Below are 24,049 nucleotides of genomic sequence, written 5' to 3'. Positions count from 1 at the left end.
AGAAACGCGCTGCGTAGAACAGGTATCAGTGTCTGTCATGTCGATGAGGGAGTCATGTCAGCTCTATAAATGGCTTTTTATCTGCAACGTTCTGGCAGTGTCTCCTCACTGAATAATACACCTCAGCTATTATTCATATTCGAACTAGGATCATCAGCCCAGCTCCAACTGAATTAATATTGATGTCTTGTGTGAAATGTATAAGAAAAAGTATATTGTGATGTACTATACATAATACATGAAAGGATGGGTGAGAAACCATGTTTCTAGCAGCTGTGAGTCATGCAACTGGCTGTACATGAAAGATCAAATGGAAGCTCAGAATCATATGCCTCGAAATAGTTGTGGTGTAAAAGTAGTCTACATACAGTGCCTTCGGAAAGTATTCAGACCCCTTCACTATTTCCACATTTTATTGTGTTATAGACTCAATTTAAAATGGATTAAATTAAAAGAATTTGCCATCAATCCACACACAATACCCCAGAATGACAAAGCGAAAACAGATTTTAGGAATTTCAGTAAATTTATTAAAATTGAAATACAGAAATACCTCATGTACATACGTATTCAGACCCTTTGCTATGACACGCAAAAATGCAAAAATGTCATCAACAAATTACTCAGTAAGTTGAATTGAGTCCATCTTAGGCCAGGATAATAGTTCATGTAATTTTGGATTTAATATCTTTCTTTTCATAGGGTCTCTGATTTGCATAGGAATCAATTATATACTGTGTAGATTAGGATGTCACTACCAACTCAGCAAATTTCTCTTGATCCTGACAAACTCCCCAGTCCCTGCTACAGACAAACATACCCAAAACTTGATGCAGCTACCACTATTCTTCACACAACTGATGGTGAAGAAACTGCATTGCATGTGCTGGATTTGCACCAAACTTAATGCTTTGTAGTAAAAACCAAATAAACATATTTCCAGCCACTTTCTTTGCTGTGTCACTTGAATTCATTGTTGCAAACACAATTATGGATATGAGATAGACTATTTTCCATTAAAGGATTATTTTTGGCCACTTGGTTATAGACCAATTTTTTAGAGTGACTGAGATGATGTTGTCCCATCGACTGTGCTTCTTCCTCTCCACCATTCAACTTTGTCTCCCCAGGCCTCAGGGCATTCCTGAGCAATTTTGTTCCTCTCCATTTGCTCAGTTTGTAATGACAACCTGATCCACACAGTGTGTAATTGATTCCTATGCAAATCAGAAACCCTATAAAAACAATTATATTAATTAGTCTGAATACTTATGTACATGAGGTATTTCTGTATTTAAATTTTAATAAATTTACTGAAATTCCTAAAATCTGTTTTTGCTTCGTCATTCTGGGGTATTGTGTGTGGATTGATGGCAAATTATTTTAATTTAATCCATTTTAAATAGAGTCTATAACACAACAAAATGTGAAAAAAGTGAAGGGGTCTGAATACTTTCCGAAGGCACTGTATGTAGTCATGCCTGCTACAAAAGGGGAAATTAACTGGTTTCTGCATCGGCCTGCGCTGAAACCTTGATAGGCAATCTCTCTCTGGATGCAGCGCTCATATGAGCAATACTGGAGTGGGTTTATTTGCAGATCAATTCAGAGGGTAAATAATGAAAGAACACCAGGCAGGTTTTAGGATGAAAATATAAAACTCACATGTTCTCTTTATTTACCGTATATAGATAGATGTACACCACTGAAGATTTGGATAAAAGCACACAAAAAGCGAATGAGTATGTATGATCTCAACACATACTTCTGAATGCAGAAACAAACAAAACAAAAACAAATCTTGAATTAAAAAAAAAAAAAAAAAAAAAAGTGTTAGAATCCAAATTCTAAACAGTTCTAAATGCAAATAGTCACGTGTTGATATCTGTGCCACATACCAACTGTCTGCAGTTGCTAATAACCTTTATTATTCTGTACACATGGGGCATTTTTGTACAAAATATGAAATCTACCATTTAATAATAGATATAACATAAAATAAAAGTACATTATATGTACAATATTAGATGAAGCCATTTAGTACTGGAGGTATACTAAAGGACACTTGCAATATCATTCTTTTGAAAGAAACCAAACAAACCCAAAAAAGCTTATGTGTAATGAAAAGAAGCTCCAGAGAAGCTATCGTTAAAGCCATTTCATGAAGGACAACGGTCACCAACATGGAGTTATCTGCTTTCAGGACACTGGAACTCTGGTCCAGTCTAAATTGTGCCACCTGTAAAGCACACTTGAAAGCACAGAGGGTACAAGATGGGGGTGGGGGGGGGGGACTATTTTCTTTGATACATTTTACAGCAAAATAATTGGAAGCGGGAGGGGGAAGCATAAATTAATGGTGAAAGTTATTATTTAAGACAAATAAAAAGAGAGACAGAGCAAAAACAAACTTGATCATGGTAGTAGAAGTAGTAGTAGTATATTTACAATTTGCACATTCAATCGAAACATTGACAAGAGTATTCCGCAGGCAAAGTAAAAACCTTAGCAAGCATCCAGAAGCAGTTCACACAGACAGACTGACAGGGACACCCAAAAGGTGGGCTCTACAGGGAAGAGAGAGGGGGGAAGGGGGGGGATACAACCAGCGAGCAGGGCTGGGGGCTCAAACAATGGTACTGTACACGAGGACATGGATACTGAATGGAAAAACAGGGGTGGGGGGGGGGGGCAATGACAGGGCAATATGGGAAGCATCCTTCTCTCCATGTTGTTCTTAGGCACACAGGGGAACTGACAAGACATACCAGACAGCATGATGGATTTCAATTCATCTCTATTATTGTGTTGATGTTTTTTTTCATTTTTTTTTTTCAAGTTTATCAGGAAGTGCTTCTTAGTTTAGTAGTTGGGGCAACTGTACTCCTCCTCTCCACTCTATTTTGACCACTACAGTATCAGTCCATCTGCTTTGTAGGATTCTATTAACAAGGCATGTACTGTAGTGAAAGCAGCTTGTACGCATTTCACAGTTAACATGGTGTGTGCATACGTACTGAATACTCAGAACACTGAATACCACAGGGTGAATTGTTATAATAGTATCTTCTTTATCTGGTCTGATAGACGCTAATGCTAAATTTAAAACGGTTTGGCATTTAGATAACGCTGCTATTCTATTCTCAGCTTTGCCGATGCTCCCCTTGTACAATAAAGGCACTATGAAAAGAAAGGCTTGTGGTCAAATTCTTTCCTAACAAAATGGTCTTATTCACTGAACTAGGCTGCTTGCTAACACATAAACAGCATAATGAAAAATGGGGGGGGGGGGTTCTTATTTGAGAAGAGTAGAAAAACCAGCTATCAGGAGGATTCCCGATGTGAACTATAGCCCAGTACAGTTCCTCTCAAACCCACCCAGACACTGAAGCTCAGTGGGAGTTTGTTAACACTGAACTAGAAACTAGACCTCTCCCCGAGTCTTCACAAGCCTAACAAAGTGACATGTCATTCGTCATAACAAGTTCATAATAATTGATGACAAATGACTTCGATGAAGATTGGGTCGATACTGCTTGAAAATGGATACCAAAAAGAACACTGTTGTGTAAGTGTTGTTGAGTCCTCATGTACAGTATACAGTACCAGGCAGACAAGCATTGGTTCCTTGGATCCATTTGACCATTGTTTGAACCACCAGAACACACTGCAATCTGGGTAAACTTATTGCCAACAATATCGTACAGATTAATAATACAAAAAAAAAAAAACTAGTTAAAAAAATAGAAGAAAAAAAAGAAAAAAAAAAGACCGAAGTTGGCACCAAACTAGTTTCTACTGAAGAACAAAAGTCCAGCGGAGGACAGAAACCCCATCACTGAACCTCAGACAGGCCAGCACACTTAGATTTAACACAATTTATTTAAGTCTGTCACCAAACACAGAGACACTCTAGTGACCAATGCCCCTCTCCCCCAATTCCCTGGTTAGAAAACATCCCATTAAATCATCACAGGACACAGGAAACAAACACAACCAGGGGAAACACAAAGCTCTTGGCTATAGCAGCTGTAACTGGCTGAGAGGCATCCTTCTTCCTCTCTTCCATGAAGAACTCCCTGATCTGAAAATGACTTGATGGGTGTGCAGTGCAGAGCAATCCCAACATGTTAGATCAGTGTTTACTTCAAGGAAAGGAGGGAGGGAGGGAGGGAGGGATGAACTCAACCAGTGCCAGGGACACGAACAGTGGAAGAGGGAGGACAACAGAGGACCTGAGAGGAAAATGACCAGCAGGGGGCAGTCCTGCACCCTAGTATTGACGAGAGGAACAGGAGGGGAGTAAAGGAGGGGAGCGAGGAGAACACTGTCATGGAGGAGGCGGGGGGGGGGGGGGGGGGTTGGTCATGTCAGAGACTGTGCTGTGACATTTCTGCTGGACTGAATTGGGTGAGGATTTGTGGGTTGGACTGAACTAGAGCACTCTTTGCTTGACTGCACATGTTGGGTGCAGAGTTAGGTTGAACTGTTCTGTTGTGTTGTGTTGGACTAGTCCAGGCTGTTCGGTTCTGCTCTGTACTGTGTTAGACTGAGTCTGGCGGTTCTGTGCTGGACTGGGCCGGTCCTGTCTGGGCCTGGCCTCTCCGGATGCTGGTCTGGTCTCTAGTGGCCGTCGTGTGGGGTGAGCATGTCCTCTGCTCTCCGGTGCGTCTCCAGGGCTTTGACAGTGGAGATGTCCTGGGGCAGTTCGGACTTCCTCCGCACCAATGGACGCTCCTTACGCTGTTGATCCTTCTGGATCTACAGGGGAGCAAGAGATGGTGGTCAGACAGCCTGCCGATGAGCGAGCACACACACACACACACAGGTGCACGCATGCACACACAAGGCAGAAGAATGGTTGTTGTACTTCCACTAAGCTCACAAATCAAAATCTGGCAACCAGAGATAATTCCCTCCTCAACATGCAGCCCTGGTACTGAACGGTGTGAGGCAGAATGGTGAGGCATTCATCACTGCCAGATCTGCACCTTCTGAATCCGATCCTGCCAACTACTGCGTCACAATGCTCTCCACTGCCCTGCCCATCTGCTTCCAACAAGCACCCAGGGGAGAGGGAGAGGTTTACAACAGACAGCACACAGCCTGATCCACACACTGTCTGGCGACACCGCTTCAAAACATCAGAGGTGTGAAGCGAGCCGTATGATTCTTTTCTACTGACGGCACACTGGTGCAACATATCTGGGAGTTCAGAACACACCAGGCTGAGCTGCAGCCTTTCACGTGAATGTAGAGCAGATGCTGGCCATCAGGGCACTTTTGGTAGTGGACACACACACACACGTCTCTTTTTACCTGTGTTGCTTCCTCCGCCACAGTCTTCTTCAGCAAATTCACGTCATCTAACATGAGCCCGTCTTCTATCTCCATGGGACTGCCGAGGCCTGACGAGTCTACGTACACCAGGAACTAATACACAAAAACACAGCGGGGGGGGGGGGGGGGGGGGGGGGTGTATATTATTGTGGCACCGGGAAGTAAACCAACAGTCAGAGATGGAGGGGAAGTGGATCATTGGATTGTCTGTGCTATCCTACCGTGTGGGACTGATTCTAATAATAGTTGATATAGAAAAGAAAAAAATAGTATGACCAGGCAAGAAAACAGAGTGTCTGTTGTTTGGCTGTGCTGTGGTGTGGGCCTGGTGCCAGTGTTAGCCAGCTGAGAAAGGAAAGGGAGAGTAGGGCTGGAGGTAAGCCTAAGCTCTCTGCTCACCTGTGGGTTCGACTTGGCCAGATTCTCAATCTTCACCCACGCATCTTCCCTCTCTTTCCATTTGGCCTTCTCTCTACACACGGGACAGGCAGAGAAACAAGAACATTACATTTTATCACAAGACAAAACAATGAAAAACAAAAGAAGACAGAAGAAGAATGGAACAAGTGGGCGGTTATCGGAAACACCTGAAGAATGATGACGGTAAAGGTTATTTGTTATAAGAAATGTCTTACTTGTTCTTCTCTGCCCTGAACTGCTGCGTGCAGTCATCGAACAGCTTCTGGTTCATCTCCATGAAGAGCTTTAGAGCGTTGTAGATCAGCCCATGGATCGTCCTGCACACACACGCTAGTTAGATGCTGACATCACTGACTTCCTTATACAGTTGACACTGGAGGTAAAATCAAGAGAGAGAGAGAGAGAGCAAGAGAGACGCTGTTGTGGTAGTTGGGTAGTGACTCACTTGTTCCAGTGTGTCTTGGAGTTGCGGTAGAGAGAGGGGAACATGATAGGCAGGATCCTGGCAGCGTTGTCACTGATCAGGCTCATGATGTACTCATTGTTCCAGTAGTACAGCGCTCTCTCGGCCACCTGGCAATCAGGGACACGTTAGTCAGGTTACACTTCGGTATGTACGCACGCACACACAGCACAGGCGTACACACACACACACACACCTCAAAAAGAAACACATCTCTCATACTCTTACATTCCATATACAGACAAACAAAAAAGAAACAAAAAAGATACAGAATTACACAAACACACACCTGGAAGTGTGGGCTGGACACACACTTGGCCAGTTGTCTGAAGAGGGGCTCCATGACCTTGACGAACTCAGAGGGCTCGATGACGTCCAGGATCTCCTCCAGCTCGTTGAGAAACATCACCTCCTTCGGGCTGTGGGTCTTCGGCCAGTACTTCAACAGAGCCATCACCGTCTGGGTGGGGAGCACACACACATCAACACTGAAGTCGTCAACACACCACACGCAGTACAACAATGAGAGAAGCACACATCACACATGAGCTTTGGACTGACTGGTAGGACGGACAGACAGAGTGAAGCTGATGGACTAGTCTCAAACAATGCACTGCAGCATTAGATTTGCACTGAACAGTAAAGCAATGGACTAGTCTAACAAAGCATTTGGTTAATGGACAGCTCTTCACACAGCATTGGCTAGGGCAATGGATTAGTCTCACATTCAGCATCGGGGGGACAGGCAAGACATGCTCGTCTTATACAGCGTATTGAGTGTCGATGTGACTGGCTATCAGGGAACAGGGTTGATCGTTTGCGCACGTTGCCTTACCGGTTCTGTGAGGGTGCTGTCCTTCTCCAGAAACTGCACCACACAATACGCCAGCTAGAAGATCAAAAAGACAGAAACAAAAAAACACCCGTAGCATTAGAAACATTGGATAACGGTATATCGGACGTTATCTTCCCGAGCGAGGCTTCAAGGTTCATTGCCATTCCATCAACAGTAACATTTGTGAAGCAAACAGAGGAACAGATGAAAGGTGGCTACCTGTGGGTGGTAAACGCTAAGAGACTTGACTTTGTGTAGAGGCAGCAGAACTTTCAACAAGAAAATCTTGTGCTCCTCTTTCAACGGTAAGGCAAACCCATTGATTATGCTGCAAAGAGACAGAAACAATGGCAATACTGTTCATGAAAATATGATAGTAGGCAAAAACCATATTAATTTATTTAAAAAAAAAAAAGGAACACTTACCTTCCTAATATCTCCAATAATTCTGCTATTCCGTTATGATGTTCCGTTTCATAAATGAACCTAGAAGAAAATTTCAGATAAACCCCAAATCATCATCTGTACTAGTGACAGCAATATAATGTGATGTATAGGGGACCATCCACTCACCTATAAAATATGTTATTAATGTGTTTTCTAATGTATGCTCGCAGGCCCAGGAATTTGCCGTAGATGCGATGCAGAGTGGTCTTTAGAAAGTCCCTTTCCCGCGGGTCTTCACTGTCGAACAGGTCTAATAGCTGCAGAGAAACAACACAGTTAGTGGATTTAGATACGTCGTCCCCAAATACACACACACACTTTACTTCATTTAAGAGAGAACTGGCACTTACCTGCATTACATATTTTTGGTCAATATACTTCTTGGCTACATTTGGTTGAAAGTCTGGGGACTCCAGAAACCGAAGAAAGAACTCATACACAAGCTGTAGAAAGAGGAGCAGAGTTGATCATTATCAACATTGATGACAGCCAAGATTTAACATGGTTTGTGTGTAGGTGGGGGTGGGCGGGTGGTGGGCGGTGGGGGATACCTGTAGGTGCGGCCATGCAGCCTCTAGCGTGGGCTCGTCCTCCTCTGGGTCAAACTCCGCCCCTGTAGGATTGGACGACGGCGGCAACGTCCTGAACATGTTCACAGCAAACTGGGGGAGAGAGACGCAGAGAGAGGTTACCACATAGATCAATGCATATATTACCATAAGACCAAACAATACAGAGATTTCACTACATAGATCCATATATGTTGCCTCCCGTTAGCCTGTCAAAACTTCAAACAGTTTCAGAAAGATCAAAGCACAGGGCAGGGGAAGATAAATATAATAGAGATCACAACTGTTAACATAACGTTCCTGCTCATTCACGCAACCATCAATCAATGCAGTGTAAAGATACACAACCGAAACCAGTACAGACTAGCTTAAAAAGCAATGCAGCAGCAGACCGCAGAGCACATGTAGAAACATGACAGAATGTCAAGACCTTTAGGATGGCATTTACAGGCTCGCGCTCTCTCTCTCTCTCTCCGTCTCTCACAAACGGGGCGCAGAGCAGACGCTCGCTTTGTTTTTAGCACTCCTCTGTCTCGAACTGCCTCTCAAAACACTCACACTCCCTCCTTCCCTCGGTCCAAAGCCACAGAGAGTGGTGGAGGAGGTCAAGATGCACTGGCTTGTGAATCTTTATGTTCTTACCAGCCATTTCCTTCTCCCCGGAGTGTGAGGTCTAATGGAGCCATCGTGTCATGGGGACCGAGAGCTAGCGGTTGACAAACGCAGGCTAAATATGTAACATGTAACCGACGTAGAGCACCACGGGCATAATAGAAATACAAAGAATACACTCTTAAGAATCGACGTTGTCAATCTCCATACTTTGATCATAAAAGCAGTGGACTTCAAAGTGTCCTCGTCGTCGAGGAGCAGGAAAGGGCCAAGAGTATATTTTCATGCTGATTTTGCAGCCCCCTTGCATTAGCTACCATCCTGATCAAATGGAGACAGGATCAGGAGAATGGGGAGAAATTTGCACCTCGATCGTCTGCGGTTCCCCGCGTGGCATTGAGGCCGTCTTTGAAGAACATCAAAGGGTTTTAATTCAGCCACTGAACACAGACCTGACCTGCCCTGGAACCACCACACAAACAGCCACATCCTTAATAGGCCCCATCTATACAGTATGTAATACAGCTAGCAGGCTGCAATCTACAGCTGAACTGAAGGCAGACCGGATCTGGCACCCAATACATCTAATAGCCTACAGGCTAATAGTCTTCTAATTTAAACTGAAGGGAAGGAGGTCAACTATAGATCGGCTACAGAGGTCTGTGATCCCATGACAAACCCACATAGGATGAGATCAGACAATCAGTCTACATCGCTCTCAGCTGATTCATAAAAGTCCCATGATAGGATTGGATACACTTTGAATGGATCAAACAAGGTATTCGTTATGAATACAAAGCAGCCGCTTTCTGGAAAAAACTGTGGCTTCTCATGTTTAGTAGCACATTGTTAGTTTGATTTAAATGAATGCCTTCGGTATCCAGGGCTCTCCCTAAAGAAGAGTGGCACGGCACCACTATGTAAACATTTCAAGGCAAATTAAACTAATAGTTTTAAAATGATAGTTACTCTATCGCCAACGACATTGTTGTTAAAAAAAACAAAGCGAAAGTGTTATGACATTCCTTAGTGAATTCAGCGTTTTAGCTGGGGTTTTATGCGCATTTTGACATGAATAAACGTGGAGTCGGTTTTGATAATGCAATCCAGCGCCACGCTGTTCAAAAATCATGGAGGAGAACCCTGGTAACTTTTATTCAACTCATTCTTGCAGGCATAAGGAGACTAGCTACACAACCTGTCTGGTCTGATAACACTAGCTGATAGCCAATAATACGATACAACTTTATCCTCTTGGGACAACTCGTTGAGTGCTACAGTGGTCAACCAACCATATCCATGTTCAACTGACATACAACCAACTGACACACAGTTCCAAGATACTACAAAGCTAACTATGTGAGGACAAAGAGGCCTCAGGACTAGGGAAGGGTAACAGATTGAAGTTACCAGCAGTAAGCAGTCACAGTCCATCATCCCTGGGGTTCAAACAGAGTTCTCTTGATGCTCATGTGAGGTGCCCATGACTAAAGAACCAAAATACAACTAACGACCAGACGTTTTTTTCCCCCTTTGGACACAAGAGCCAAAATAATGAGACACACCTTTTCTAGAAAGGTGAAGTTTCTGAGGAAACCTTTTACATGCTAACAGGCAATAAAAAAAGCTTCTTGGCAGAAAACATTAAAAGTGGTTAGCCTATTAACTTATAGCTTGCTAGCTGTATAGCTATCAACAGCAGGCTAACGGTGAGGATAGCTATTAATGAACAAACGCAGTTGTTGGAAGTTGATTGACATACATAAATTAAGCCATAACGGTATAAAAACAAGCCATGATTGAGGGTCTCCTCTGGTGGTTCCACTGACCACAGGCACCACCTCTGAGTAGATGGGCCCTGATGACATTCCTGTTGCCCTGTCCTGACCCAGCCCCAAGTCTAACTCAGCCTAACCTACCTCTACCTAACCCAACCAAGCCCAGCCCCAGCCAACCCAACCCGATCCAGTCTGGTGGTACTGACCATGTGGACCACCTCTGGGTAGATGGGTTCTGTGATGACGTTCCTGTTGTGGGTGATGTACTCCACCATCTCGCTCAGCGCCGCCCTCTTCACCTCCTTCCATTTCAGGTCACTCAGAGGGTCGGAGATGAAGTCGAAGAGCACACAGCACTGCCGCAGCTTCTGGACAAACAGCTTCTCCTGTTCCGCTGGAGGAACATCTACAGGAGAGAGAGGGGAGGGAGGGAGGGATTCAGACTTCATATAATAGCCATGTAGTATGAATTCATTTTACAGCTTCAAAATTCACAACTGCACATGTTAAAAAGGGAGAGAAGTAGAGACAGAAGGAGAGTGAAAAAAAGCAAAAGCAAAAGATCTAAGAGAAACCTGAATGGGTGCTTAACAAATAAAAATGTAAATTCTGTACAGGAGCATGAAGCACACCTGTCTCTATAACCTTAACTTACACATGAAGGCTTATCATCTGTGTCTCCTTCGTATAAACAGGACAGTCAGTCACTCATGTATAGACTAGCTATTACAAACCCACTGTAAAGCTAGCGAAGACTCATAAGATGTGTGATTGGGGGCTGACTCTCACAAAGTTATCTCTACCATCTGAGGAGGAGAGAGATGGATGCCCAGTCTGAAATCCTAGCCCCTACATTTATCACTGAGAGGAAAGGATCTGAGAGGATCAAATGAGTGGCAAGGTGGAATGACTATCATAGTGCCAACACCCACAGTCCTTGTGTACTGTATGTTTCTGAGAACAGGGGCTACTACTGGATAGGCGACTGTTTAAAATAGGCCTTCCATTGCCCCCAGAGTCCATTCTCTCCTTCACTATCAAAGCCTAAGCTCACTGCTGAGCAACCTGTCCTGTATGCACCTCACTTCACATCACCTTGGACACCAGTGCTCGGAACAGGACTTTGGAACAGAAGACGGTAACCAATAATAAGTGTACAGTAAACATGGTGTCCCCCACGAATTATGTAGTACCCCTCTATAAAAGGAGAGTGATGGAGAAACCTGTGAATGAAGCGAGACGTTTATTCATAAACGTTTTACTATGACACTCTGGTTGTCTCTGTTTTACAGTGCTGTGTCCCCGTTGCGCACAGGGAGGGCTTTTCTTTCTGGTACGATCACCTTTTGTGACCACTGATATAAGACGCCTTTACTTCAACACAAATTTCACCAATAGGCTAAGTCAAGATATTTTCCCAGCCAATATTTCCATCAGTCTTGCATTGATTTCTCAAAATATTATTCCCAAATTTGTTAGGCTATATGCCTACTGCATTAGGCTACACTCCTAGCTCTCCACTTTGCACCCGATTATGGCATCACCTCAAAACTCCTAAACAATCTTTATGGCAAGAAGTATTCCACCATAGTTTTGTAAAAAATGTGGGCCAATCAGTGTCATTTCGAAATGTCCCATCTGTATGGCAAAACCCATCATCCCAAGTTTCATCAAAATTGCCCCAGTGGTGTCGGAGAAAAAGCTTGTGACATACGAACGGACAGAGACTGAATCATAGCCTCCTCTCCGATTGCATCGGTGGGGCACAATAATCTGAGAGATCATATCTGGTGCTGTTAGGATTGGATGGGGAGATTTTGTAGCAGTGGAGTGGTTTGATGCAAATCAGTGACATGCGTAACTGTTACACTACGATAGGAGGATTTTGTAGCAGAGGTGGTTGGCCCAGCCACACAGTTGATTCTGGAGTAACCCTGCGGGGGAGGATTTGTTGTCTTAGCTCCCAGAGCCGATGACCAATCCAGGACTGCTCAGAGGTGAATCACAGACATGAGTCACACACATGATCCAAGTTCAATACCATCAAGGCTGTGAGAGACATCTGGACACGCTTGCTTGCTAAATATAAACATAAATGCAACACGACAGATAACTGAGGAGAAGGACTGAGCATCCAACATTCACACCAAACCTTATCACTGTGACAACAAACTCCCTGGGAGTCTCGCACTCTGAGATGTTCCCAAAGAACCAGTTATAGGCCTGTAGCTTCTTCATTTTCACAGAGAAAAGACAGCTGCTGCAGTAAACACAACATCACAAATCCTGACCATTTCACTTGGTTTTTTAACGTAGGCCTAGTCCAATCAATTAAAAAAAACTGATCTATAGTGTATTTCAAAACAGTTACAACGACTCGAGGTTGAAATTTAAAAACTGTACTGCGTGTTTCCAATATGATAACTTAAGTTCAAGGAATGGATTGTGCTCTTTTGTCCAAGAGACAATAAGAGAGCAGCCAGGGAAGCGGTTCGAAGCCAATACTCCAGTTAACCATTTGACTGCAGCTTCTAACCTACTTCTAGCCTAGCTTCACAACGACCTGTTACTTAACGGTTGCCAGGGGCCTATTCAGCAGGTTACAATGTTCTATTGGTACAACATTCTGAACATTGCAGATAGAAATGTAGTACATCCCGATTTTTGCATGACTGGAAATCCAAGTCTGTTCTGTTCTATGCAAAGCATTCATCATCAACTGAACATTCTGAAATGTTGGTTGTGTCCGTCCCTCCTGTACACAAGCACTAGGGTTTCTGAACAGGCCTAAAATATAAAAAGGGACGCGCTGTGCGGAGCTGTGTGCTTCACACACAGGGCTCGCTGCATGCCTGGGCTCATGACCTTTACTCTCCCACAGGCATTCACAGTCAGCGGCTCTGGGTACAGGCTGCCCTTAGGCACAGATCTAGAATCAACTCAACCATTAGGACGGGGACACACACACACACACACACACACACACACACACACACACACATAGTGTGAGACGTGAAAAAACACGAGCCGTGTGAAAACATTCAGCATAGAATCCTAACTTCATGCCGACATCTCATTTCATATATCTTTACATGCTGATGGGACTTCACATACAGTAATATACAGTGCCCTGCGTAAGTATTGGGACAATTAACCATTTTTCTTCTTTTGACTAGACAATTACTATGAGGTTAAAGTATAGACTCTCACCTTTTATGTGAGGGAATTTGTTATATTGGTATCACTATTTTTAAATGACAACACTTCTTAAACATAGTCCCATGGCTTTCATGGCACCAAAAGTATTGGGACAATTGGCTCGACAGGTGTTTCTGGTTAGTCAAGTGTGTTACATTTGTGCAGGTAGAAGAGAGCTGTCAATATCTAGTCTTGATTCTAGGCGTTGCGTTTGCCTTCGGTGTGTCAACATGTGGACCAAAGAGGTGTCTCTGAAAGTCAAGGCCATCATGAGGCTGAAAAATCAGAAAAGAAAATCAATAAGAAACATAGCCAAAATCTTCGGCTTACCCAAATCCAGTTTGGAACATTATTAAAAAGAAAGCACTGGTTAGCTCTGTAATTGCAAACTGCCTGGTAGGCCAAGGAAGACCTTTACAGTGGATGACCGAAAAATGCTCACCATAATTAAGAAAAATCCCCAAACAACTGTCCGACACATCAGGAACACTCCAGGGGGTAGGCGTGAATGTGTCAGAGACTACCATCCCCAGAACATTTCACCAGCCCAACTACAGAGGTTACACTGAAAGGCGCAAACTGAAAGGTGTAAGCCCCAAAAACAGGTTGGCCAGGTTACAGTTTGCAAAAAAAAAAATCCTAAAAAGCCTGCAGAGTTCTGGAAAAAGACAAATATTATCATGTACTAGAGTGATTGCAAGAGGGAAGTTCTGAGAAAAAAAAAGTAACTGCCCAAGATCCACATCATCTGTGAAACATGGTGGAGGGGGTGTTGGTTTGGACATGTATGGCTGCCACTAAAACTGGCTAACTTGTCTTAACTGATGGTCTAACTGCTCACAGCAGCTGCAGAATGAATTCTGAAGTGTACAGAAAAAACTTGACAGTAAGACAATGACCCCAAACATACTGCCATAGCAACAAGGTTGAGTTTTTCTGGGCCAAAAAGTGTAAGGTTCTTGACTGGCCAAGTCAATCTTCAGATTTAAATCCAATTGAACATGCATTTAATTTCCTGAAGATAAGACATAACAAATGTAATAACACATACAAAAATAGCCTAAAATAAAAGCTGACAGAAGTCTAAAACACCTTGATAGCTTTTTGTCTGTAAAAATAATGAGAAAAACACTGACAGTTACACCTACACATGAATCTCCATGTGACAGGGACATCATTAAATGTCAACCTCAAGGTCCTTTGATTGATTTATCCCTGCAGCAGAGTGAATCAACCACAAACGTCATGTATGAACTGGCAAAGCGCATTGGACTGTCTGCACCACAGCCTCACACAGCACATTAGACCAGTTATTAGTCTGCCTGCCACAGTTCCACATTTTCCCCTTCAGAGCTGCTTCTGTGGAGGGTGTGTGAAATGAAAACCATTACCACTGATCAACTACTGCAAAGGACATAGCATAGAGATGGGCCCTGCTGCTTTAGGGTGACACTAGATGACACACACACACACACACACACACACACACACACACACACTTCTCCAGGCTGTGACCTCACTTCCTTTGACATCAGCAGTCTTGGTGGGGGATGGGAGAAGCAAGAAGCAGTAAAACTACCCCCCCCCCCCCCCCGCTAGCGCTGAGCTATGCCCTAGCAAAAGCCTTCCTCATTGACATACAAATACAATCCTCTCTCCTTCTCCCCCTCCAAAAATACCCTCAGCCACTCAGACAAAGAGGGTAACATAGACACGTACAGTATACGCTTCTCTGAAACCTTCCAGTATAGACATTTGTCTGTCCTTTTATCTCCAAATCACATTTAGCAGCTACAGATGGTAGATGGCAACAATCTTGCCCACCTTCCCCCAAGCACACACACACACAGAATGATACGCACAAAAAAGGCACTACTCCTCACCTCTAAAATGCATGAGGGCCACGGGCTGGAAAGGCCCATTCGAGTTTGGTGCATCCAGAACCATCCCGCTAATAGTTCTAGTACATGTCAACATCTACGGGCTGGAGCAGGAGAGAGGAAAGCAGAGGCAGCCCAGGCTAAGGCGAGGAGCCAGCCTCCATTTTAGCACAAACACTCCGAGCAGAAAATGAAGCTCCCCTGCTGCTGGAGGGAACCAGCTAGTTAGTGATGTCATTCTTTTGGGGGAGAGCCTGATTGGCTGGCCCAGGTCACATGGTCCGGCTGTCAGAATGCATAAACATGAGGGACGCGATTGGCTAGAGCGATGGGGGAGGGGTGGGACCTTTACTGTGATTGGAATAAGAGCAGTAGGTCTGCCAGTGCAGTCTAGAGTTTCCCTTACTCACAGATCCAGGATCAGATAAACTTAAACTCAATATTAAACATTAGGGGAATTAAAAACCTGACCCTGTATCACCTCACAGGAGAGACGCTGCGCAGCTCTGTTAACCTTCCCCCCCAAAATCTCTCCCTCCCTCTGTGTCTGTCTCACTCACATAAACAAACCAACAGTTCCCTGCTCCCAAACACCCGTTAAGCAACCAAATATCTATCTTTATAGTGACCATCACTGTCACTAGTAGTCATTGCAATACCCGACAAAGCAGAAAAAAGTTGGATTTCTTTTCTAATAACTAATCATTTCTCCTTAACATAAGAAGCATTTATGACACAGTGAACACTGCTGCGGACCTGTGTGAGGGGATCACTGTCTGACAGATGGCTAATCAGAAGAGCAGCTCAGGCCCAGGTGTGCAAGAAACAGGAAGCCAGGAAGTCTATGTAAGAACCACAGGAAATCTAGGTTACATGAGTAACAACCGACTCTCTCTGCTTCGGCAGCTCGCTCAGAGCAGAAACTCTGCACTGCAACAGACCATCTTACGCCAACGCAAAGTCCCCGTCTAGAGACTTACCACAGGCACACAGATGTGCAGATGTGCGCACACACAAAGATGACTAAGAGCCATGATGTGCCGTTATTGCTGAGTAAGACAGAGTGAGACAGAGTGAGTGCTCAGATAGACAGGCCAAACTTATCACACAACTGACAATGAACACTCCCAAGCAATCTGCATTTTCAGAAAATATTCAATACTGTGGAACTCCTCTTCTGTTGCTTAGCTCGAAGGTCTTTATTACACAGGTTGATCAGCTGCACTGTGCTTCTGTCTGAACCTTTGTGTGTTCTTCAGAGTCACCAAAGGGAACCGGAGAAGGAGCATTGACGTTGCTATAGATACAGCGCGCCAACAGCCTGTTGACATTAGGGGTCAACGGAGTGGGAGGCTGCACGTCTGTGATGACACACTGTACCTACGCATATGGAAGAGCTCATCTTATGTCACTGTGCCCCAGTGAATATGAAGGGAAGGAGACCTCCTCACACATGTTTTGTCGATGGCGATTGGCTGCTTATTGGAATTGACTGTATTCTAGACAAAATCACTTGGAAATTTAACAGTGGTGGATCATTTGAATATGCTTAGCTGAAAGTCTAAGTGAAGGGCAAACTAAGTCATATCAACATATTAACTAAAGAATATGGCCCGAGAGCCTGTGGTATACCATGAACATACCTCAGCTACAGGGTTTTGTTAGGCACGACGCAAAGCGGAGTTGAAGGTAATGGTTGTTTGCCGTTACGCTACTGCCGGCTTGCACCTACATTGACAGTTGCTTATATGGGTTAAAAAGCGTTAAAAAAGGGTTGAGATAAGCTAAGGCAGAGTAGCTTGTTGTTTGTGAGGACAGGACAGGAGGTCTGGTCTGTCTAGTGAATAAAGAAAGAGCTCTTTCTGGCCTGCTCTCTGGTGGTCATGGGGCTTTCTCCCATCTTAAGAGCTGTTGTTCGGACGCAGACGACATCAAACACTCCCTCTCTCTGTGGTTACCCTATAAACTATCCTTTGGCAATAGCAAATCAGGCTGTAGCTATTTCTAAACGTTCACGCTATTCTCAACATTTGTGCGGAACAGGGTTAAACTTGTGAGGTGTCAGGCTGTTCTGGATATAGGCTAACACTTTGTTGTTGTGGAGATTTGAGAATTCAGCGATGAGAAGAGTCACGCGATATACACAGCTAAAGAGTTAAAGAGAGTAGATATACAACGTTCAAAACATTGATATTAGTCCAATGATATTATCTCCATCCATTCCTATTGTGCTCTATAAGTGCTGAGTGCTCTGTCTATATTTGAAGCAATAGGATAACGATCACTAAAATGAATTTGTCCAACTTAGGAGAGGAGGAATCATTTTGCCATCTGAAAATCCTAACCTGTTCTGACCCATTAGGAGAAAAACACTAAACTGACCTGATCTGACCGAGATCAGAGGCTAGAAACAACTTAGTTCACACTCACCAGTAGGTGGAGACACAATCTCAGGGGATATCCATACAAGAAGAACAGCTCCTTCCTCCACAGGAACCCACTGAGAGTGTGTGGTAAAAATGCACCTGTTTTAACTTACCATAGTTTTATTTCTTTCACAAAAATAGCATATTTCTCTCATGCTTAGTTTCTTTATGTCTTTATCCCCTTCTAACACTTCTCTGTATGGGCCTAACTCTCCAAAGTAACAGTAACTAAAGCTCTGTGGCCTAGCCTGTACGTATCCATGAGGAATCCCAGAGAGATGGAGGTTCCATTCAGAGGAGAATGCCTGGCATGAAAACAGGCACCTACCAAGGCCTGTTTGGGCAAGACTACTGATAACACCCACAAAGCAAAGGACAATATTTAGAGAACGTTATCAAAGAACGCGATGTTAACAGTTTCTTACTGTCAAATTAGGAGCTTATCGCATGTGTTAAGAGAGACCAAAACAATCAAGATAAAGAACATTAAGATACACATGCTTGGAGATAGGGCCAACCACTCCTCCTTTGGTATATGAATGAATGCCTGATTTCAGATGCGGGACGCTTACAGACTGAAAGGTGAGCACAGGACAGGACTCACAGCTTCACTCCTGCGGAGAGAGTTGGCTGGCGCGATCACTATTACAATGCAACTGTAGTGTGTGGCTCGTCGCCAAAGCTACACTCCAGATTGGACTGAAGCCATAGCAACTGTTCCACTTTACCCCCTGTCCTGCTCTTATCTCGTGGTGGGGAGTCAATCCGAAAAGAGGAGACTCTTGGCTTGATTCCAATTCTGAGAGGAAGAAGAATCGACACCCTCTGGAGTCGACTCTCACGACTCCAATTCCACTGCTAATGCATGTCTGAGACAACAAAAAAACATAGATAGTCTGAAAACATAGAATGGCTTCTCCAAATCTTCTCCCAATGCATCGCAAGCCCAGTCAAACAATTTTAAGAATATATGCACACACCCTGACATTGCAATATTAGTCATATTGGGACAGTTTGTCATGTTGAGAGTCGGGAAAGAGTCTGAGCCGACTCTGAAAGCGGGAGTCGTACACCACTACTCTTCTCCTCCTCATACAGAGTAGAGACGTTGGGATTCGCCGGCCTGGAGAAGACCCACAGCAGTCGAACCGTCGCTACATTACAACTAGGAGAATCTACAGCGGTCAGACCTCTAATGTCTTTCCACGACTCCTCATGTCCTCTCTCCTCACCCCCCCTTCTCAAAATGCATTTAAGGAGAAGGTCTGAGGGCAGGAACCTTTGCTCTTCTCCTCCAATGCGTTGATGAGAAGGAGGCGAGGAGAGAGGCTGTGACGAATCGAGGAAAGACTCAATTGTAGGAGCCGGGTCGTTAGCATCATACGGAATGGCAGGCGGTGACAGTGACATCACAGCTCAGCAATTGAGCCTGTGCTGAGATTTTCCATGAACCATAATGGAGAGGGGGACAAGAGGAGGGGAGCTCTAGCTGCCAGCCGCCGCTTATCTGGGCACCAACAGCATCCTGAAACACAAGGACCTGCAGCATTAAAGCCTTATCTGTGGATTACCCCTAAATATAGACGCTTGGGTTAAATCCAGCACAAAGTCCATGCCATCTACGTCCACTGTTGGTTTCCATGTCTTGCATAACATCTGCGTCGGCGGTGGCTGTGTTTAATAAGAGGGCAGCACAGCAGGGCATGTTGTTCAGTCAGACTTGATCAGAGAGAGAGAGAGAGAGTGGGTGACATCCCAGTGATTTACATTAGATAAGAGTGTAAAAGGGTTTTTACTAGACCTGGCAGAGGGCTGTGCTGAAGCTTACTCTCAGGCTAAACAAAGAGGCTGAGCTAAGCCATGGCTACAAGTACAAGCAAGGGCCAGAAGACAAATGACATACGCCAGGCATGGGGGAAACCAATTCAAACCAAACCGCTGAATAAACCAAAAAAATCTGAGACAAATTTCTGTCCAGACTAGGTGACAATGTTGCCTAAAAAAAAAAAAAAACGATGATCTCTAAACCAACCAAAAGTACAGAGAGTGTGTATTCACACTTAACCCACTTTCAGAATGCAAACCAAAACCGAAAGGTGAAACGGAGCCCGTCATACCTTTGAACTTGACCAGAGCAGAGGCGAGGCTAGGTCTATGTTTGTGCACTGTAGCACAGTGTTGTACCTTTGAATGCAGGCAGCTTCTGCAGCTCCCTGTTGTTGCTGAGGCTGAAGCGGGATGAACTCTGCCTCTTGTCCTTTTTGACGGGCGTCAGGGTCCCCGCCTGCTTCCCCTTCAGCAGCTGAGTGGTGGGAGGGACGCTGTTACTGCCCTTTTTGTTGGAGCCCTGCTGAGTCGAGAGAGACGGGGAGAGGAAGATGGGGGTGAGAGAGAGAGAGATCAAACAGTGTAGCCTCTACCACTTCAGTGTTTGCAGAACTGAATGTATCAGATTAATAAAGGTATAAACAGGTGGACAAAAGCCATCGCCTACATGGCTACACCTGTAGTGCTACATCTACACCACATACAGTTTCATTCATATTTATGGGTATTGCATAATGATATGGCTGTGATCATAACCCACACATTTCAAAGCCAAATTAGGCCATGAGGCGGACACTATCTGGGGCTAAGGTTAGTATCTGAGCTTCGCCCTCTGAATCTCCAGCTGTGGAGGATAGGCCTATAGACAGTTAAGATATCTGTCTCCCTGAGGCAAACAGATCCCAGGAGGGGAGGTTGGATGTGGAATCTGGTGAATGTGGGGGAGTTGGTTGGTTGCCTGCTGAGATCCATTCATCACCACACACCTGACACCAAGGCTCTCACTGCAGCTGTGGGGTTATGTCAGCCAGGGCCACTAGGGGATTTGTCAAATTCACTTAAAAACTCAACTAAAATGTTGCCCTTCACACTACAAGACAGGGGTGAGGAGGAGTTTGGTTGGTCAGCTAAAGCTTAGCAAGCTGTTTGCTGTCTAGTAATGGGAGGAATAAGCTGTTGCCTGGACCCCATGATGGGCTGGATTACTGACTCATGTGACCCAACTGAAGGTCTTCTCTCCCACTGATTCATTAACCTGATGTGGGTCAGCTTCATACCGTGGTTGGACAGACAGGTCTTTGGGGGAGTGAGTCCCATGCTAGGAATTAAACAATGATTGAGGTGGGACAGCAGAATCAGACTGGGACTTGAACTGCAGTCGCAACCCTGAGGTTAAAGCAGAATGTTACCCTGTAATCTTGTGGATTTGTTTTCATTATTCAATAGAAGACACATTCACATGAAAACGTCTTTTAAAACTCTCTCTGAGTCAAGATATCCCGCGTTGAATGTCCTGATCAGTCCCGATGTGTCAAATTGCCCATTTGAGTCAATTCCGACAACTCCCAAGATTCTGCCAGTCTGACATCACAACACAAACCCCTACATTTGTATTGTTTTTGACAAATGACCTTTTAGAGTTGGTCAAACAATGAGGCAAAGGTCTGACCAACGCAGACCACTATAAACAAAGGGCATTACCAAGCCTACACCGGCTGTATAATATGACTCCCATGTTTTTGTTGTCATCATCCCTGCTCTGACGTATAAAGCTTAGAGCTCCAGTTGCCATAAGCATAGGAGGGAGGGCTGGGGGGAGGGGCTTGGAGAGGGTAATACTGTGACAGCTTGTTGCCCAGCGATTTCAATTTGACACAAGGTTGGCGCATTAGCAGATCTACTGCATGGCTGCCTGCTGACACACGGTCTAGATAACCCAGGATTACTACTCCGAGAGATAGGAGGGTGGGGGGGCAGATCACAGATTTAATAAATGTGCTACAAGGGTTAACAACAGACATCTAAGATTCTGTAAGCTGTACATCACTGATTGGTGTGAGGTTCGTTAGGTTCAAGACAGCATTTTTGTTTTGGTTCGTCCACAAGTACAGTTAAATCTGGTTTACATTGACTATCGAGTGGTCTCAGAGTAGTGATGGCCTCCTCGTTAACCCATCATCTGTTTTAACTGTATGCTCATTCAAACTAAAACAAAGACTGTTCTATAAACAAGGATAAGCCAGCACAACTTTGGAAACATGGTTCACCAAGCTCTCTTCCTCTGGTTGAATACAGTGGAGCACCACAACAGTCTTCTTGAGTGCCAAACAAGTTGCCCAAGTAACCAAAAATATCACTGGCAGATGCTTGGCAAATCAAGTTTCTGAATATGAGCTAGTTACCTCATGTTCTGAGTTTTCTTGTCCTCCGGTTTTAGTAGCTTTTCCAGACTTGGGGGGCTCCTGAAACGAGAGAGACAACGTATTCAGCTGTCATGTCATGTTCACCCACAATAGGAATTGGCAAGCAAGCAGTGGACGTCATGGAGGATGGACAACCACATATTTAGCTAGTTTGCAAGCTAACGTTATTTGGCTATTCTCGCAATGAATTAAGCGCCGTTGTGGTGGTGCTAAGTTGGTTTATAACTTTATAATAGTGTTAGTTTAAAGCTTACATAGTCTCAATAACTTATCTTAGCAAAAAGTTAAACAAAAAAAAAAAGTTAAATATATGCATCAACACCACACGCAACGTAAATTACTTATTACTAGCTTACTAGCTTGCTAGCTTATGCTAGCCTCACTAGCCAGTACAGTCAGTACTAGTTATTGCAACACGCAGACAGTGCTAGCAAGTGTAGCTCGCTTATACCATAAGGGGACACCGCAAATATCGCGAAGATGGGCCTTTGTTTATCCTTTACAACATCAAAGTACTTTTAGTATAAACTCTACCGTTCATATCAATAGCAGACCACACAATTCTCAACTCACCTTCTCTTTTTTCGCTTTATTTGGCATTGCACAAATGTAGCCGCCCTCGTTCCCCTTGACACTCCCAAGCCAAATCCTGACAGCTCTCGCACTGTAGCGGTTCGCCTATCCTCGCTGATATGATAGGCTGCTATCTGTCAGGTACGGAAATCCAGAGAGGACATATGAATACAAAAAAAAATACTCTCGTTATGTCGAGATCACGACTTCATTATCTCATGATCACTACATAACAAAGTTGTTTTGTCGAGATCACGAGATATATATATATATATATATAAATAGGAGTGGACGATGTTAATGATAGCTGACAGTATTAGGGAGGCGGCAGAGCCCGCGGTAGATTTGTTTTTATTTTGATCAGGGATTAAAGGGATAGTTCACTCCAATAAATCACATATTGGGTTCGTTAACCTGAAATTTGTCTATGGACAAGGATAAACTTCAATCAACACTTTGGTTCTGTTTATCTGTCACTGTAACTAACAACTAATTCTTAGCATTTTTAACCAAAACCCAATGCAAGTCAATGGGCCCTAAGTTTGCATGTTTCATGAAACTTGATGCCCAAATCATTTCAAATTCTCTGAAGAGACTCAATTACTTGATTTAATTGACTTTATATGATTTTAGCAGTTCGCCTGTACCAAGTAACAACACGGGGGGTGGGGTGGGGGGCAGTGTGAGTGAGAGTCAGAGTGTGCATCGAGAAAGTGCTATATTGTTTCAATGTGCCTCATTGAGAAAGCATATAGAAATCTACAGTAAATAGAGTACAGTTCATGGATCTCAGCTCACATGGAATGTGTTTCCCACCAGTGTCAATGAAGTCCCTGAACGCATTTATTGGGGGAGCAGGGAGCTAGGAGCAGAGGTTCTGAGGGGGGATATGGATATGTCTGGGAGGACGGAGACGCATCATTAATCGTATTTGGACGGTACAGTATGGTCTGTCAGTAAAAAACTGTGACTGGGAATTTTCCACTGAAATATTTATACAAGTTCTGTTCATCCAAAATAGGTGCCCGGCACCGCACCGGTCAAGCTGTCATCAACTTTGTCCACTCCTATTTATTGAGTTTATCTTGTGGTCTCCACAAAACATAACTTTTGTTATGTTGTGACCACAAGAAAATAATCTCGACAAAACAACTTTTATTATGGAGTGTACAGTATGTAGCCTCATTTTGACAGATTGTGCCAACAAAAGGCCTCCCTGTCGGCAAGACACATCAGCTCAGTGGCCACATCAGTCAAG

The 24,049-nt window shown here is 44.1% G+C and overlaps 1 protein-coding gene across 3 annotated transcripts; it reads right to left on the bottom strand.

Annotated features, from left to right (window-relative positions):
• Window positions 1-1,636: 1,636 nt before the first annotated feature.
• On the bottom strand, window positions 1,637-22,865 carry ppp2r5cb (protein phosphatase 2, regulatory subunit B', gamma b). 3 transcript variants are annotated; one of them, XM_083689196.1, is made up of 16 exons: window positions 22,792-22,865; window positions 22,198-22,257; window positions 20,153-20,318; window positions 10,671-10,870; window positions 8,057-8,167; window positions 7,856-7,948; window positions 7,632-7,762; window positions 7,485-7,544; window positions 7,278-7,386; window positions 7,059-7,112; window positions 6,513-6,683; window positions 6,206-6,333; window positions 5,976-6,077; window positions 5,740-5,812; window positions 5,320-5,433; window positions 1,637-4,761 (listed from the first exon to the last, which is right to left on the bottom strand). In XM_083689196.1, the coding sequence occupies exons 1-16, from the start codon at window positions 22,816-22,818 to the stop codon at window positions 4,624-4,626; spliced, it is 1,737 nt and encodes a 578-aa protein (XP_083545322.1). In that variant the 5' UTR covers window positions 22,819-22,865; the 3' UTR covers window positions 1,637-4,623. The 3 variants fall into 3 exon arrangements, with proteins under 3 accessions (XP_083545322.1, XP_083545323.1, XP_083545324.1); XM_083689197.1 differs by having other exon boundaries at window positions 20,153-20,315; XM_083689198.1 differs by lacking the exons at window positions 20,153-20,318; window positions 22,198-22,257; window positions 22,792-22,865 and adding an exon at window positions 15,546-15,715.
• Between the last annotated feature and the right edge of the window lie 1,184 nt (window positions 22,866-24,049).

The sequence above is a fragment of the Argentina silus genome, assembly GCF_951799395.1.
Source record: "Argentina silus genome assembly, chromosome: 17".
Classification (NCBI taxonomy): Eukaryota; Metazoa; Chordata; class Actinopteri; order Argentiniformes; family Argentinidae; genus Argentina; species Argentina silus.
This window is presented reverse-complemented; position numbering and strand designations above follow the sequence as displayed.

Bases quoted from the DNA above. Each gene is read 5' to 3' on its own strand.
- ppp2r5cb (XM_083689196.1), bottom strand. From the start codon at position 22,818: ATGCCAAATAAAGCGAAAAAAGAGAAG. The intron at 8,168-10,670 runs GTCAGTACCACC...TCTCTCCCCCAG, and splicing joins ACCCAGAGGTGGTCCACATG to TTTGCTGTGAACATGTTCAG. The intron at 7,113-7,277 runs GTAGCCACCTTT...TTGATCTTCTAG, and splicing joins TTAGCGTTTACCACCCACAG to CTGGCGTATTGTGTGGTGCA.